At 30.3% G+C, this 19,496-nt stretch overlaps 1 protein-coding gene across 2 annotated transcripts in view; it reads right to left on the bottom strand.

Moving 5' to 3' along the window:
• Positions 1 to 3,461: 3,461 nt before the first annotated feature.
• Positions 3,462 to 19,496, bottom strand: part of LOC107456970 (major facilitator superfamily domain-containing protein 6) — a 26,144-nt gene continuing 10,109 nt past the window's right edge. For both annotated transcript variants that reach the window (XM_016074981.3, XM_043044828.2), the window contains 4 exons: positions 14,228 to 14,330; positions 10,664 to 10,806; positions 6,434 to 7,873; positions 3,462 to 4,293 (listed from right to left, as the gene is read on the bottom strand). In XM_016074981.3, the coding sequence (XP_015930467.1) occupies positions 4,115 to 4,293; positions 6,434 to 7,873; positions 10,664 to 10,805 (1,761 nt within the window). In that variant the 5' untranslated portion in view covers position 10,806; positions 14,228 to 14,330 and the 3' untranslated portion in view covers positions 3,462 to 4,114. The remainder of the gene's footprint in view (positions 4,294 to 6,433; positions 7,874 to 10,663; positions 10,807 to 14,227; positions 14,331 to 19,496) is intronic.

Here is a 19,496-nt window from a genome sequence, read left to right as displayed (position 1 = left end):
TTCCACGGATTTGTCGCCAAGCCTATATAGAGTGTGCCTCGCAGAGTAGAGAGTATTAATCTGCTTGAGACTGCAATAGTGTTCTGATTTGCGAGCAAGTTCATTGAAGTGTCTGAGGTTTCAAAGCCTGTGATTTGTTGTGTACTAGATTATTATTTGAGCTGCAATTGAGTGCTAGAAATAGCTGTATTTTCTGAAATATTTTGCTACTAAATTTTTTGGAGTCTTAAGGACTGTTTTAGTCAACTCCAATCGAAACAAATCCTTGTGCGCAGTACAATATGTAGCTTAGAACAAATCAAACTCATAAATACGATTAAAAAAATAAAAACCTATTAACTGGTCTTAAATTTTTAATTTTTTTTAACTACTTTTTAGCATTTTTGCATATTGTAGGATATTTTTATTGTGTACTTCTCCACATTTCGGTAATGAAACAAAATCCATTTGTCTCAAATTATAAGATATTTATGTGCCATTAAACTGGCCAAAAAATTACTTGAACGGAATTTCTTACCCTTCTTGTAATTTTGAATTATAATTAAGAACTCAGACTAACGAGGGAAAGGTCAATTATATTTTTATATAGTCAATAGCTTTGTAAACGTATACAAACAGAAAAATTGTTTTTAAAGTGATAAAATTTATCAATTGTTAACCGATATATATTATAATTGTTATAATCGATATAATTGTTATAGATATAATTAGCTATAATAGCTATAATTAGCTATAATAAATTATATATATAGATATAGATATAATTGTTATATATATAATTGTTTATAATCGATAATTGTTAACCGATATTCGACGCTGAATATGAGGAGGATACATCGTGTAATCGTTTGTACGACAGATTTACCCTTATTTTCAACCATAAAAAACAATCTAATAGTAATTAAAAAAATTTGTCAGATTTTTGGAATTATATTTGTACTAAAATATAAAACAAGTATTTTGAAGAAAAAAATTTTCTTTCATATTCAAAATTTATCAAAAACTGATTTTGTGAATTGAAGAAATTTCAATGATGATTTAATTTTTTCCTCAATCTAAATAACTGCAAATAGGTACAAATTGGAAAAATTAATGTTTGGAAGATTTTACCTTCTAAGCAAAAAGAGACACCTGTGTCGTATGCTGTATTTCATAACCATAAATTACTAAAATGATAATATTTTCACTTATTTTGATCTAAATTAATACAAAACAATGAAAAACGTATGAAAAATATGTTCAATGAAAATCCTACGCCAAATGGTTAATTTCTTAAAGGTTGATGCAAATTTTGTCGATATTGTGACAAAGATGCACCTTCACATAAACAAATTGCCTTAAAAACATGTTCTTTTTAAGTCAAAGAGTCACATAATTATTTACATAAATACTTTTTATTACGAATAAAAATTTTTAAAATACATCTATGATAAATTAAATAATAACTCATGAATTACGATTGAATTTCAATTCAATCAAAACTCTTTTTTAATAAATTTATTGTTATAGTACTAAACAGAAAAATACTATTAACACTGTACAAGTGACAGTAATACATAAATGAATTACAATAACAAAACTCTAGTTATGATATGACAATTCAACTTTTGTGTAACAAAAACAAATGAAATCTGTTCTGTATTTTTTTTTTCTTCACTGATGCTTCGATACAATTTAAACAGTATTGTAAATCTTACCATGAAAAACGTTGGCACTTACACAAAGTGATTCTTAATACAATCAAATTAGGCAACTTTGTACTGGTTATTTAAATATTGTTTTCAATGCTAAGCACATTAAAACACAGATGTTGCCTTTATGAAATGTCAAATGCAGAGTACATAAACTAGAATCTAGAGTGAGTGAAGTTAATGTTGGAAAAAATAAAAAGAAGTACTTTTGGCTGAAGAAACGTTGCCTTCATTGAAGAAAAGTTGCCTTCATATGTCGGTAGATATTTTTCGTTATACAGTACCACCTTAAATCATTAACAAGATTCTTAAGTACAAAATACTGGTTAAAAGCCAGTACAGACTACAAAAAATATGCTTTCGGTGTCTATCTAGAAGGAACAAATCAGATCGTTATCCAATTAAAGATTTTATTACCCCGTATATTTTCAATAATTCAGATACAACATCCTTTAACTATTCAACTCGAAAATTTTGAAAAATACAAGCATCGATACGATTTGCATGGTGGAGCCACCAGCCAATTCATAGCAACTCTGACTGGCTCATTGAGAGCGACTCGCAGTCGACCATGACCGCCAGTCCGTTTTAACAATGTTTACAATCATTGTTATTATGACCAAATATTACTAATTTAACAAAGTTTTAAATACTGTCAGTAACAACTAAAACACAATTCACTGATATCCATGATTTGCCAACTTAGAAGCATAAATTTAGTATGTTTTTCGCACAGGAATTTAAGGAAAATTAAGCGTGAATTAATTCATGGTAAAGATGGCAAATCACTAAGTTTTTAATGCATACCAAGTCAATAGGTAGCGCCTGTGGTCAATAACAACAAAATAATGGTGAAGGCCCAACAATGAAGCCCCTACTGCATCCAACCAATCTACCTAACGTTTAAGAAAACAGTCACACTATACTTTATTTTACGAATTTTTATTCATAAAAACATAAATTTATGATTAGTTAAACTCATAGTTAAACAGGGTGCGTAGCCAAATCTTTCAATAAAAAATGAGCACCTTTTAAGTACTTTTTAAGCACTCAAATATTTCTAAGCACCATATACATTAACAAAATGCAAAATAATTTTCAGACTTTTAATGATCATGATAAAATAACTAGTTTTTGAAAAGGAACTCTTTTCTTGATTATATTAGCCATTAAAATATGATCAAGAGACTTTTCGGTTCGATTTCAGATAGTGGAAAATGAAGCTTGAAATTGAGAATATCTTGCAAAATGCAGCAGAGTTGCTCATGAGAAAGCAATAATCTCACCGAACCCAGCTCACATGCGAACACGCAAGTATTTCATCAAACCTGTAAAATGATTGGCGCTTTTATGCGCTATGGACCGACGGAACGCTGAAATAGATTGTGTTTGAATGAATTGTGAAAAGTAAGCTTTTGCATAATAAAGTGCGAAAATTGACACGGTGAAGAAAAAAAAAATCTCATTTTCGAAGAGGATTAGACAGCGCCCTACTGAACAAAAATAAGCAAATCAATGACTCACTGGTTTTTACTTTAACTTTGACAGCAGTAATCACGTTTGGGGTTTAAATAAATTAAAAAGATAAAACTTCGCATTAAACAAAGTTTACGCTTTAATTCATTTTACAAAATTTTGAGTAGAATATTCTTTAAAAATCTTTTGTGCTTTCCTTTCGTACTCAAAACTGTTGATCTCTTAAACTCCGCAAAAAAAAAAGAATTCGAATTTTTTCTTTCCCAGAAATAATTGTGTAATTTTTTTCAGCTATTTTTTTTTTTTNTTCTGTCAGCTTTTTTTTTTTTTTTTTTGGTAATAATGGGATTTTAATATCTTTTACGTGACCATTGCTCATACCCCTCATATCATTGTCAGCAAAAATAAATCACAAACCCCATCCCCATTTTAAGTGCTTACATAATGTTCTGATGGCCCCTCATGTTCGAATTCCTCTCAATAGCGTTACAATACTTATTTAGAAAAATAAAAATCTCTTATACAGTTACGGAATAACACTTACTGTTTTTGGCTTTTCCCAAATTAAAACACCGATAATAATTTAACTATGCATGTTGCTTAACATTCCATTATATATCAACCTTCTTAAGTAAAAGAAAAATGAATAATGTCTCATATTTAAATGCTCGGCTGTGAATAAATGTTTCTGCGCAATATTTTCTCAGGCCATAGCACTGCCAGCAGTTAAATATGTTCAAAATGGTCTTGAAAAAATAAAGCGCCTGTTAATCTTTCACGATGTATAGGAATTTAAGTCAGTAAATTTTTACACGCAAAATCTTTGTTAATATATAACAGACATCATTTAATACTCAACAACCCATAAAGTTTAGCAGATCTGTGGAGGACATTAAGGATCATCAGGGACAAAAAATGAGCTCTATCTAGAATGGATTGACAAAGGATCAACCTTTTGGCGGTGAATATTCATGATGAATTACAAGATAACCTTTGGCAACTAATACAGTACTGCAAATATTGAGTAAAGCAGCACCAAAAGCAAGTATACTGAAGTAGAAAAAAGTCCAGTGTCCACCAAAAGTATCAAAGCCAATACCAGCCAAGATACATCCAATGCCAGCCCCTGCAAAAGAAATTTTTACCTTTTAGTTGGAGTTAAACAAAAAGTCTCTGATATATTTAGTAATTATACGACTGACTGTTTAGAAAGTCGGATAGAATAAATGATTTTTTTTTTTTCAAAATATGTTATTTTCTCGAACTACCGCCACGAGAAAAACTTACAGAGGAAGACTTAAACAAATTTCTTGAGAGTGAAACCGTTTAATTTATATTGGGTAGGTAACCAGATTGGGTAGGTAACCAGAGAAGTTTTTTTTTATTACTACCAATTGGCAAAATGGGTCTTGTTTTGGGTTTTACAGCGTGCGCAATTTATTTGGACGTCATCACACTTTTCAACTATGTTCAAGAGTAATAGTAAACAGTGCGCCTGCGTGGGTTGCTATGGCGATCGCTGCTGTTTGATAACTTTTTTTATAATTCTTTTTTTATTCTCACCAGCAGTCATTTTTAATGTTTTTACATAATAATTTAAAGTACTAGTGGGCTGCGACCCCCGGCTCGCTAACGCTCGCCAACCCCCGAAAATTGCTACGCGATCTTATATGGTTTGCTTCGCAAGCCAAGCTCGCTTCGCTCGCTACTAACTTAGGTACATTGCAAATGCACAAAATTCTAAGAATTCAAAACAATCATTCAAATCCATATAAAAACTTTTCAGTAAATACTAAGTCATTCAAATAAATTTGATTTCAAATAAATGACATGTAATTCGTTAAACCTAATAGAAATGTGCTATAGTATAATTCGTGATATAAATCAAAAATCGTCAAATAAATTCGTAATATATAAATTCGTGAAAAAAAGAGCTTTCGACAAAATACTAAAATAGAGATCTATCGACAAAGACTACTCACTTCTGCCTAGCTTAATAGTATGAGATTGTCGCAGCTGATGCTCTCTGGTTATTTCAGTTTTCGTTTTTGAAAGCGCTATATGTTGAGCCACCTCAGCTAGATTTGGCATGTGACATTTTTAGCATCAATCATTGGTCGATTTTCTAGCGTTGCCATTCGGGGAGTTGTAATGAGGCTTTTTTTGTCGCCGTGTAAGAGAAATAGTAGCGTGAACAAAACAAAGCAAACGTTGCCACCAGCGGAAAAGAAATACAGCCAAAATTTGGGAGCCACGTAAGAGAATTATATATATTAGATTTTTATATCTTTTTATTCTTAACTTAAAATTACTATCTTGACGGTGATTTTAATATAAATATGAATACTGAAAAAGGAAAAGTATTTTGTGACGTCTTGAAACACGTATATAGGCAGGATTTGAAAACCAATCCGAAGACAAACATCAATTGAGATAGTTTTTGCAACCCATGATTTGAAATGTTGTGGCGTTCATCGAAGTAGAACCAGAAAAAAAAAAGCATTCGACCAATGGAAAACCAGTGATCGTAATAAAACAATCACAATTTTTTCTTCTTTTTTTTTTTTTTAAATGGTTTCACACTCGATTTTTTTTTCTTCTGAAAAATACCAATCACTTTTCTTCTACGTTAATTTTACCATTAGTTTGTAAATTATTTGTTTTAATTAGATTAACTGCTCTCCTATAATTTATTTGTTCGTTAAAATTTTCTTCAAGTAAAATGTTAACAACTTCGAGCTTTAGTTTCTCTACGTTCCATTGCATAACTCCTTCAAATTTATTGTTGAAAAAAATTGCTTTTTTATTTATTTATTTTTTTAAAAATTTAAATGTGGAAGCATTCTATTTTCTCTGCCAGTTACCAGGTCGGTTAATTGTGGCAATTATTAAGTACTTATTTGTTTTTTATGAATATGTTTGAAAACTCAATAGAAAATAAAATTTTGTGAAAGCGTGTTGAAGAATAAAACTTCACAGTTTAGATATACAGTGTCAAAAATTTAAAATAGTTTTAATTAAAGAAATATAGATAACTGAGATTCATTATTTTTTAAATAATTTCTGCTTAAATTTTGTCAATCGTAAGCTCATTTCACTTCCCCATGTTTACAAATAAGCATGATTTACTCTTTTCCAAAAGAAAAAACCTTAAATATTACCTTTCCTTTGGTCGTTACTTTTTTCCCCCTAAGCTTAAGAAACAGTTTTAAAAAATAGCACTAAAGATTATTAAAACTCATCACTCTCTCATAATTGTTTCTTACCTAATCCCTCATGTGTTGAGAACAGAATTGACTGGGTTGTTGCTTCTGTTCCGGTCCTGGCGCTAAGTTTTCCAAACGATGCCACAGTGGGATAAAATAATCCATAAGTGAAACCGTGGACGATTTCAATAGGAAGAACAAGCCACGGATTTTGCAGGTAGCTGTACCACAAAAATCGAACAGCATAAGACAAAAGAGATAAAGTGAGAGAATTAAAATGTCCAATTTTCTCTATAATCCAGCCAGAAAAGAACATAATTGGCAATTCACCGGCAAAGCATTGTACGTAAGGGATTAAGCCGCAAAGGAAGGTACTAGCTCCCAATGAAGAAATAAACCACACAAGATAATACCATATTATACCAGACCATATTCCATTTATAAGAACACTAATATTGAATGCTAGAAACGATGGCGATTTTAGAACTTTTCCAACATCTTTTGCTAGATTTTGAGAAAACTGGGGAATCACAAGGTCCATTTTAAATAAATTCCAAAGAGTAATACATTGCAAAGACGCCATGAATATCCATGTTGCATAAAAATCATTAGTAAGATCGCATATAAGTCCTCCTGCAGGAGCTAGAAGACCCCAGCTAATGGCAGAATAAATCCTTTGGCGACCAAAATCTCTTTTGTACTTTTTTACACTCTCACAACAAATGGTATCTGAAAAAGTGAATGCAGAGCTAGCACAATTACCAGCCAAAATCATAAAAGCAGAATAGAGCCAAAACTGATATGTCTGGAAATCATTTACTCCAGACTCTTGCCCGGAAGATTCTGGAAATTTGTCAAAAAACTTCACTGAGCAATGAGAACTCATATTGGAATTAGTATTTGCCATTCCAAGTTCAAGAGATGCGAAATGAAAATTGTTTTCTACAGTCTTCAATGCAGTGTAAAATTGTTCTAACTTTGAAGTATATATCGAACAACAAAAGTTCATCAGTGTTTGGAGCGCCATCTCTGCCTCACGTGAGTCATTACTTGATTGAAAACAAATAAACATTATAGTTACGTTACTTGGTTTGAAACAAAAAACGTCCTGGTGTCTTTTATCTTCGAATTGTGCATTAAAATCTGTTGGAAGATTATCTGATGCATCACAGCCTGTTCTTTTCATTGAAACAAAAGTGAATTCGGTTTCATTTTCATATGCCTGGAAATAATTCGAAAGAGTCAAATTTTGTGCATTTCTGTCGAATTTTTTGACTGGTGGGATGATAAGAAGAGTTAAGAAAAACAGACAATGTAAAATGATTAGCACACTCATCATAACTTTGATTCGCTTGAAATAATCAGCTATGTATCCTAGAACTGTTTTAGTCAGTACAGTACTAAAAAGGAGAACTGTTAAGACTGTTGCAAGAGATGTTGCCGAGATTCCAATTCTATCCTTTGCAACAAGGGGCACATAAGGCAACATGGTTCCCATTGCTGTAAAAAAAATAATTAAAAATAAGTACATTTGATTTTTTTCCTCATTTTTTTAACTAGGCTAATACATAGTATGTTAAGTCATAAATAACTTCCATTACTTTCTATAATCTCTTCCCAGTATATGGTACGAACAAAATATTTTTAACTATATAAACCTGGATCTAGTGTCCCTGTATCTAACTTAGCTAGAGAGTTAACAATAAACAGCCTCAAAATTATCCGAAAGTGAAAGCTCTCGGAGTCAATTACCACACTTAATGAAGTCTCTGCAAAGCTTCGCTTTCGTACTCCGTGACCAGAGCGTGTCAACTCTTTCGATATAAGTTTCGTTTTTTTTACTAACCTAACTACTCCAAAATTGCGTAAATTGTTGACTCCAGCTTTTTTATAAATGTAGCTAAAAATACAAAAAATATATAAAAGCTAAAAAAATGTAATTTTATACTTAGATCGTTTCCAAAATTTTCTACTAGAAATAATACTTAGTAAAAAAAAACTACTATTTTATCAAAATATTATTTGTTTATTTAAAATATAAGAGTATAAATAGTTTTTTAAAAATGCCAAGTATATCTATCATAGTTTTCAAAAGCTCTTTCAAAAAAATAACATTAATATGACAATATTACATTATATTTATCATTATACTTTCGCGTGAAATAGATATTTTGAAAAGTTAAATTTTAAAAGCAGGAAAAGGTCAGTTATCTATGATTTTGACAATCCGTCTAAGAAAGATATTTTGTATGTGTTTTTTTATAGATATATTTATCCGTCGCTGAACAGAAGACCCAATTTTAGATTTACGACTAATAATGTTCAACTCTGTAACCTTGTAATTTTGAACCAATCCAGAAGACAAGGAAACTCATGGATCAGTACCCCCAGAGGTATTGATTTGTTATGGGAACATGGAGGACTTAGTGATTCGACAGATTTAACGTGCATCAGTCACCATTTACAACACGGGGAGTCTTCGACCGGTGGGGATCGAACCCACGAACTCTTAGACATGGGGCCAGTACCCTATCAACCAGGCTATCCCGGCTATTTTGTATGTGTTTGTAATATTTGTTTCCCTTCTTTGTAAATGTTTTTTTTCCCTTTGTAAATGTTTGTTTCCCTTCTCCTCGTAAAATTTTAGCACTTAATAAATCGCAGATTGTAATCTTTATGACCGAACACTCTAACTATATTAGATACAGGGACTCTACCTAGATCAACATCCAAAATAATTTCGAAGATTGTTTTATTTTCGTCGAAATTTGATTTTAAAACGATTTAAAATTGAAAAACGTGGTTTATAAGAAATTATTTTAAAAGCTTGTTCATCTAAAACAAAAGCTAAATTCATTTTGCTAATCAATGAATGCGTGCGCTACAAACTACTGACTTTAATTGTACGGTTTCCTTATTTGGAGGAGAAAGATTTGGATCTAATTTTTCACGTTGTGTCTTTTATGATCTATAAAATTCGCATTTGACCTTTTAAATCATATTATGAATGCTCTTTCTGAGAGAAAGACGTCCTTATCACATGTAAGTACAATTTGTTATTTAATTCAATTTAATTGACATGCTTATATGCGTTTCTTTTAGCAGCAACACTTTAAGGTATAATTCAAGTGACTTAATTCAAGCTAAATCACATTTCCTATGCATTTCTTCCAGTAGTCACATTTTCGGAATAAAATTGATGCCAATAAATTCAACTTAATTCATATGTTCTGAAGCATTTCTTTTACCTATTACATTTTAAGATAATATTGAAGTTATTTATTTCAACATAATTGATATTTTTAATGCATTTCTTTAGTGCGAAAATCGTTTATGATTTAATCTACAAGTACACGAAATGATTACGTTAGCGGGAAGTGGATGTTAAGTGAATGTGGTTAGTCATATGATAAAGCACGAAGATTTAAACAGTTTTTTTTAATTAAATACAGTACAATCTTGATACAGCAAACAACTGAAAAATAATTAATCGTAATAGAACTTAAATTCAGAACATTATGCATCACCCGGACACAACGACATAGTGAAGTGACAACTTCTGCCAAAAAATACATGCACACACAATAACATAACTCACGTTATCCGTAAAATAAAATATACCTGTTGCCATCAAGCGACCGAAACTTAATTCCGCTACTTCAATATGCCCAGGTCCCGCAGTTGACTGATTGTAAAGACACGGTTCCCAGTAGAACACAGAAGTCAAGTATCACTGGCTGCGTTCAGTAAGCGGGTGGATGACCACTTTGATCAACCTGCGTAAGGACCGAGGATGAACCGTATCGGTCCTCGTTAAACTGTTCTACCGTAAAGTGCTCGACTTCGCTCGCAGATCGTCGGGCTACCAAAGTAGGGGAGTCATCCCCTCTGCGGAGAATCAAAATTGCGATGGCATATCTTTTCATCATCCTCAGGGATGCTTCCTAGACCGTCGCCAAAAAGCCCATTGTGCAGCTCTAGTGTGACGTAACTAAAGTACCTACCTACCTGAATATGCTCAGTGGAGAAACATACCACTCCAACAAATTAATGCATTAGAAGAACGTGATGTCGCTTCACTCTGGCCCCCACAATCTCCAGATCTAAATCCGGTTTAGCATTTGTGGGATGATGTTGAAAGAGCCATACATCATGAAGATTCTCAACCATTAGCGATGTGGAAAGGTGATCGAAATAAAGAAGCCACTTAGAGTGTGATTTTATATCGATGCTGTTATTTGTGACATTAAAACTGTACAGAAATAAACTAGGAAAAAAAATTATTCTTACCACCAAAAAACAAGAAGAAATGGATTTTGAATCGAACCATCTGTTTATCGATATGACAAAAATCCCTTCTCGCTTCATTTTTATTTTCTTCATGGGGTTCGTGGTTCACTGAAATTTCTAATCCATTCTGCTTTTCATCCATTCTTAACAAAAAAATGTAAGAACATCTTAAAATGCTTATGTAGTAAACTCAATACATTTTAAACTAAATACCTAACATGAAATATATTGAAATTCCATTTTGCTATCATAGCGACCAAAATCACCATAATTTTACTTAATTTCGTCGCTCAAAATAGTATAAATGTTACCGCTGAAGCTCGAAAGCCATTTATATGCATATTAAAGTTAATCTGCAGATTAGTTAGATAGATCCGTTACTGTGCTAAATCAAGAGCTTACTGCTCCTTCTTAAATAAACTGAGAGAGCATCCTAAAATGCTTGTGTAGTAAACTCAGTACATTGTAAACTAAATACCAAATATGAAATATATTAAAATTCCATTTTGCTATGATGGCTGCCAAAATCATCATGATTTTACTGAATTTCGTCACTCAAAATAGTATAAATGTTACAGCAGAAACACGAAAACCATTAATATGCATATTAAAGTTAATCTGCAGATTAATTAGGTAGATCCGTTACTGTGCTAAATCAAGAGCTTACTGCTCATTCTTAAATAATCTGAGAGAACATCCTAAAATGCTTGTGTAGTAAGCTTAATACATTTTAAACTAAATACCTAATATGAAATTTTCTATTTAAAATGGATTAAAGTTCTATTTGGTTATCATGACTTCTGAAATCACCATGATTTAACATCATTTCGTTGACTAAAATAGTATTAATGTTATGGCTAAAACACGAAATCCGTAAATATGCATATTACCTAGCTAATCTGCAGATTAATTAGGTTGATCCGTTACTGTGCTTAATCAAGAGCTTACGGCTCATTCTCAACTATGAGAAAACGTCCTAAAATACTTGTGCATAGCTCAATACATTTCAAAGTAAATATCAAATATAAACTAAATACCAAAATGCATTGTCATTCCACTTAGCTATCATGACTGCCGAAACCACCATGATTTTACTTCATTAACTTAAAATAGTATGAATGTTATTGCAGCAGATTTAGTTAGGGTGATCCGTTACTGAGCGGAATCAAGAATTTACCGCTCTCTACCTACAGTGCCTGGACAAATTATTAGGCTCACTGTAGATTTTATGTTAAACCTTAATTATCAAGTGATACTCTACAGCTTTATTGTTTTTACGAGGCTGAAACCTGTTTACACTTGTTTACGTTCGTGTATTAATTGGTTAACATTATAATGCAATACGTTAAAAATAAATACAAATTGGAACTACATAAAAAATCTCCTCTATAAAAACCCATTACATGTATGTTTAAATATAAGAGTGTTGCATATAAACTCGTGCAAAACATGAAATTATTAAAACACTACAATGCATCTAATCATTTGGTCTAATTATTATAATCTATATATATATTTCTCTTACACAGCGACAAAAAAAAGCCTCATTACAACTCCCCGAATGGCAACGCTAGAAAATCGACCAATGATTGCCGCTAAAAATGTCACATGCCAAATCTAGCTGAGATGGCTCAACATATAGCGCTTTTAAGAACGGAAACTGAAATAACCAGAGAGAGCATAACCTAGGCAGAAGTGAGTAGTCTTTGTCGATAGATCTCTATTTTAGTATTTTGTCGAAAGCGCTTTTTTTCACGAATTTATATATTACGAATTTATTTGACGATTCTTGATTTATATCACGAATTATACTATAGCACATTTCTAATAGGTTTAACGAATTACATGACATTTATTTGAATTCAAATTTATTTTAATGACTTTATTTACTAAAAAGATGTAATTTTTTTTTAAAAAAAGTTGTTATATGGATTAGAATGATTGTTTTGAATTCTTAGAATTTTGTGCATTTGCAATGTACCTAAGTTAGTAGCGAGCTTGGTTTGCGAAGCAAACCATATAGATTGCGTAGCAATTTTCGGGGGTTGGCGAGCGTTAGCGAGCAGGGGGCGCAGCCCACTAGTATACTAATATAATATCTGATATATAATCTAAATTTATATAGTACATCGTCTAATTTATCCAATCACTGAATTTATATTATATATCGTCTATTTTAACCAATTGAAACACAAACGTAAACAAGTGCAAACCAGTTTCAGTCGCATAAAAACAATAAAACTGTATAGTATCACCTGATAATTAAGATTTAACTTAGAATCTTGTAGGACGTTTAATAATTTGGCCAGGTACTGTAGTTCACGTGCGTATAAGAGCAGTCTCTGTCTCTTTCAAAAGTATCTTTCAGTCTATTAACTAATTAGTTGATTGATTGTATCAAATGATTCTTTAGACACAGAAAAACAAATAAATTACATAACGGAAATTTCATTGATTGTAAATAGTTGAAACTGTGTTTTTCTTTTAAAGGTATTTTTTAAAGTGATTTATCTATCAGCTAATGTGCTTGTTATTTGATTTTGGTAATTTGATGCCTTAGATAACGAAAATAAATAAATAACAATACGTTAATTTAAGCGTAGTTAGTTGGTTAATTATTTTTGTTATTTAATAAATGAATAAAAAATTTGGCCCTTTAACAAATCACCCTAGTTAATTTGTCATTTAGCTAGATAATCGGTAAAACAACTTAATTTTACACTTAATTGGTAAAAATACATTTTGATTAAAATAAGCTACGACAAAGTAAAATTAGTGAATTTTTATTTTGATGAATTTTGATTATTATTGTAAAGCCTAATCACATACATTTTCATGCAAAATTCCTGGTTATTCCACAACTTAGGTAAAATGAATTCTATTTTTTTTCTTTCCAATATATGGAACTTTTAAAATTCAATTATTGCTAGTGGTCATTTGCACCCTAAGTTGTGACACTGTTGCTGAAATAATATCATTTAAATTATTATAAATCCGATTCATATTTTTAAAAAAACTTGACGAATTTAGATTCAATTATTGTTCAATAATTTAAATTAGACACATTAATGTTTATCTAATTCAAAATTGCTTTTCTACTTTCAAATAAAATGCCCTTTCTTTTTTTCAACTTGGCGTTGACACACATAAAATTTTTAAAAATAAGCTAAATCCAAAATTCATAACTTTTAAAAATTACTCTTTCATAAAAATTTATTATAGAAAATAGTAAAGTAACAGTAGTATTAGACATAATATGTGCTGCAATATTTAACATCCTTTTCAACTTTTAATCTCTGCGGGCTTATATATACATTTAAAGTCCTAAATTATTTATTTAAACAAACAAATAAATAAATACGAAATAACTAAAGAATTGCATACGAAATTTAATTAGTAGTTTCACCGTCTTTCTCTTTTAATAGTTATTCGAAATTTATATGGATAGCTGGCCTAAAAACGCTAAAGAAACTTAGTATGACGTTATTTCATAAAGCATTCTGTTAGAATAAATCATGCAAAACACACAAATAGAACTAAACTGATCATAAAAATTTTACATACCTGTCGTCAATGAAAGCTTTTTTTTTAAATCATCCACAGCTGGAGGACATTTTTTACGAAACTTCAGTAGCAGATATAAAACTTGCGTTTATCATTTCAAAGGCTAGAAAATAAGTCAAATAAATGAAATGATTGGTGTAGTTTTTTATTGCTGTTAATTCCGTTCGCTACAAAGAAAAAGGAATTATAATTAGTAGCGAGCATTTAACATGGAGAATTAGAAAACTCCCCGAGTCCAATTCATTTTTCTTTTACAGTTATTTGTTATTTTTCGTAGAATTGGATGAGATGAGCGTCAGAGGAAGAGGGATTTATGAGTATTCAGAGCAATTATTTAAGGTGAATTATAGGCTTCTGTGTAAGTTAACACTTTTAATTGGTTAAATGGATATCTTGTCTTCAGTTGCTTCTGTGAGTCATTTCACACAAAGAGTTAAATGAACATTTTAGACTCATTTACTCAGTGTTGGAAAAAAAATCTTTGAATTGTCTCGTAGGTGTAGTCATAACGCTGTAGAGAAATGCTTTTTTTTATTTTAAATTGCAATATTTCTATCAGATAATTATAAAATCAAAATCAATCCTAACTGTTAATTCGGGAAACATGTGGACAAAATAAATTACAATTAATGCACTCAAGGGTAAAAAAGAACACCGTTAGTTTAATTAATCAGAACATCACCTCAAGTATTTTAGAATTAATTAATATCTTAGAATTAGGTAACACTTTTAATGAGCATAATCTTTTATGACATACAAATATATAAACATGAAGATTAAAATCTACTCTTTTTTCATGCTTCAGTAGTCGCAAACAGTTTTGTAGGCTCTTCAAAATCAGTTGTTTTTGCGATTTCATTCTCGATATACATTGTTTTGTTAAAAATTATTTTGAAAATAAACAATTTTTGTCGTCGACTGTCGTAAACAAGTGTCAAGAGAGTGGTTTCTCTGCTACGCACTCTTCTTTCCATCTTTAGCAAAACTTTTATTAGAGAAATTTTTACCATTAAAAAAGGTAACCGACGAAAACATAATTTATGAAAAATAACCTATAAATATATCTTTTAAGCAAATAATACTTTAAAAAAGGAAGGAATAACTAATTCAGAGAACATTAAATCCGGGTCTTCTTCGGCGCCCCTGTCGGGAGATAGTCCGCCCCTTTTTCCTGTATCAACTCTTTAACATCTATTGTCTTTCTCATATTCTCTAAGATCTATAAGTGATTTGAAGTAGGGATCAGTCAATAATCCTACAAGAATTTAGCAAAAATAAACAAAAGCGTACAGTGAGCAAAAGAAATACCAGCCAAAATAACTTTTGATCTAATTATCGGACTTCATGAACAAAGCGCTAATTTTAATGTTTGATCTCAAGTTACTAATTCATGAGTATCCAATCAAAGTATGATATTGATTTAAGCAAATGTTAAGAAAAAAACTTTGATGAAGTACTGTTTTTGCTAACATGCCTGTCTTTAGATTTTCTTTTTTGCTTGTTTTTGGTTTCTGACAGTGTCTGTTAGCAGACAATGTGTCCCTTGATGAAGTGCTGTTTTTGCTAACATACCGACCTTTAGAATTTCGTTTTTGCTTTCTGACAGTGTCTGTTAGCAGACAATCATGAAGCGCTGTTTCTGCTATCATACCTACCTTTAGAATTTCGTTTTTGCCTGATTTTGGTTTCTGACAGTATCTATCAGCAGTCAGTGTCGTTAGCAAACAGTGTGTTCCCTGATGAAGTGCTGTTTTTGCTTACATACAACTTCAGAATTTCGTTTTTGCTTGTTTATGTTTGCTAACTTTTTATATAAATTGTTTAATTAACGAGTACTAATTACTAAACATACTCTCTCTAAATAAACATGTCTTTTTTGACAGATTTTTATTCTTTAGTTAATATGGGGGGGGGGGCTGAGGCAAACGCAATCTAAAAAAATAGGTTTTCTTTTTCTGATTTTCTTTTCTTACCATCAAATTTTGGTTTGTGGACGATTATTGTAAAATATTATCATTTGTTATTAAATTTTGTCTTATGACACAGAATAAAATTTGTGGAAAACCCCTGATCGTTTTGAACTTTCTTTAAAAAAGTACAAAAACTACTTTGAAAATTGCTTGAAACTTTCTAAATTTTTAAGATATTCAAGTCAAACATTTTTCATTAGTTGTCAAATACGATTCACTATAAAATTAGGAAAAAAAACTTTTTTAAATTTTTCTGCTCATGAGCAGTATAAAAGAACTACATTTACTTAAATCTTACGTAGTTTTTAACGATCATTTTTAAAACTTTAAATCAGTAATTTTATAATTAATTTTAAATTGCTCCAAAAATTTTGTCTAATTCCATTGTATATTTATAAAGAATATTTATATACAAATGCCCATATCTTCATAAATATTTATTCTAGGTTTACAAAATTTTATGCAGTCATTAAAAATAACAACTTAAGTATTCGATACAAGTTACAAGCTTATTGCTTGATTTTCTAGCATAAGAAAAAGATTTTTTTCAGTTTTCCCAAAAACAAAAATACAAATATATATATATATATATATATATATATATATATTTAAAAAAAAGAAAAATTATTGATAAATAAAATATTTTCAAAAAAATATTTAAAGATTTTAAAAAAATTAAAGAGCCGAAAAACGAAATAAGGAAAAATCATAATCTCATCGTCAGTTCACACGATTATATCCGCAAAAAACTGCTTTCTAATATTGTATTAAAAAAGTCAAAGCAAAATATGTCAATACAATAGTGTGAAAAGCACCCAAAAAAATTGAAACCATAATCGAACATATTAAGCAAAAAATACAAAATAAAACATATTAAACAAAAAATAGAAATTAAAAATTCAAGAAAAAATACAGAATAAAATACAAAATGTAGCGAGAAGTGAATTCAAATATACTTCCACTTACGGCATCTTTCAAAAATGATTTAAAATATTTTTGTAATAAGTTAGCCTGATTACAAAATCTATATATATATTTCTCTAACACGGCGACAAAAAAAACCTCATTACAACTCCCCGAATGGCAACGCTAGAAAATCGACCAATGATTGCCGCTAAAAATGTAACATGCCAAATCTAGCTGAGGTGGCTCAACATATAGCTCTTTTAAAAATGAAAACTGAAATAACCAGAGAGAGAATTAGAGAGAATTTATATATTAATAGAATTAAGCTCACGAATTTACGAATTTATTTGACGATTTTTGATTTAAATCACGAATTTATTTGTTTTATTATTATTAGTTATTCATTGAAAAATAAGTTTCAGTCGTGCTGTTACGCTTTAAGATTTCATACTATAGCACATTTCTAATAGGTTTAACAAATTACATGTCATTTATTTGAATTCAAATTTATTTTAATAACTTTGCATTTACTAAAAAGATGTTTTTTTTTAAAGCGTTATATGGATTTGAATGATTGTTTTGAATTCTTAGAATTTTGTGCATTTGCAATGTACCTAAGTTAGTAGCGAGCTTGGTTTGCGAAGCAAACCATATAAGATTGCGTAGCAATTTTCGGGGGTTGGCGAGCGTTAGCGATCAGCGGGCTAAGTCCACTAGTGTGAAAATAAAAGCGCAAATAAAGGATAGTGGCAAATATTTTAGGATACTTTCTTACTGCGGTACAGAACCGCATTTGAATTGTCAATTACCTTTGATTGGCACGATACTGGATGTGCGCAAGGTGCATAAATATTACGTTGCATAATTGGAGTCACTGTGGATAGAGCACTCGCTTCCCAATGAGATATCCCTCGTTCTAATCAATGCAATGGCTGGTTAATATGAATTTCGCACCCGGCTCGCACTGACCACAGGGTTGGCGTAAAACATCCTCAGTGGTAGACGAATCATGAATTAGAGTCCCCTTGCTGTCAGGGTAACCATGGGAGACTTTCATGCTCTCCATGTAACGCAAATGCGGGTTAGTTCCATCAAAAAGCCCTACTCGAAGCCAAAATTTCTCCCTATACTTAATTCAGGAGTTCCCTTGTCTTCTGAGTAGGGTTCAAAATTACAAGGCTTTGGAATTGATCATTGGCAGTCGTAAACTCGAAATTGGGTCAGCTCTTCAAGGACGGTTATAAAACATGAAATACTAAATAATTCAACATTTATAATGAATAAAGTTAAATTTTAATTATAAAATGATAATTTTGATGATTTTTAGAGAAAGTATTAACATTTTTTGAAAAACATTTTTAATTTAAAAAAAAATTCCTTATTAAATATTAGACGATTTATAGCCACGGTTTTGCTCAGTAATTTGAGCATGGTAAAAATATAAATTTAGTTAAAAACATTTTCATAATAATTATAACATACAATTAAATCAATGATTTTATATCGAATTTAATTACATTAGTTGGATATCCATTGTTTTTTATCAAAGTTTTTATGAGTTTGCCTAGTTATTTTTTGGATATATAAACAATACTACAAATTCTTTCCATTCTATTCATTTGATTAAAAATGGTATTTAAATAAATATTTTTAGAAACATTAGAATTCCATGTAATTTGTTTATTTATATTACATTTAAAAACATTTCTTTTATCGTATAAGCCAACAATGAAGATATTTTTTTATTGAAATTAATATTGTCGTCATGATTACGAAGCAAGATTAATTCCACGTGGTAAATATTATTTAATAAAATTGTATAATGTTGAAAATTAAAAGATAGTTAAATCAACAGACAATAAATAATTAAATTAGATTTATTGACGACAAAACAAATTTAATAGTATTAAGATAGTATAATTTTTTTTTCATACTAATGTAAAAATAAGTTAGCTAAAAGTGATGAAAAATAAGGTCCTTGCGGTATTCCACCTATTTGAGCAAAAGTATGTTCTTTATCGTAAATATAATTATTATAAAGTCAAATATTAATTAGAATTGCCCAATATTCAAAATCGCAATTAAGGATATTTTTATAATCTTAATAACTCAAAAGAACATCTTTTAGTTGAAAAAGGGGATTGCTATTGAAGAGATCTTAGAAATAAAAAGTTGCAAAATTGAAATCAAAAATTAATTTTATTTTGTTTAATAAATTCTAAAATAGGCTGATTATTAGTGATAATTCATTAAAAATCTTCTTTAATAATATTGTTAATAATTTAATTTAAATAGTTAGAAAAATGGTGTTAGGTTTAATCAATTAAGTAATAAACCCACAAGTGAGTGTTCTAAATTTAATAGGAAGTTTGTGTTATGTATATATATATATA

Source organism: Parasteatoda tepidariorum, chromosome 5, assembly GCF_043381705.1.
Source record: "Parasteatoda tepidariorum isolate YZ-2023 chromosome 5, CAS_Ptep_4.0, whole genome shotgun sequence".
Classification (NCBI taxonomy): Eukaryota; Metazoa; Arthropoda; class Arachnida; order Araneae; family Theridiidae; genus Parasteatoda; species Parasteatoda tepidariorum.
Note: the sequence above shows the minus strand (reverse complement) of the source record. Positions and strands in the feature narration are given on the sequence as shown.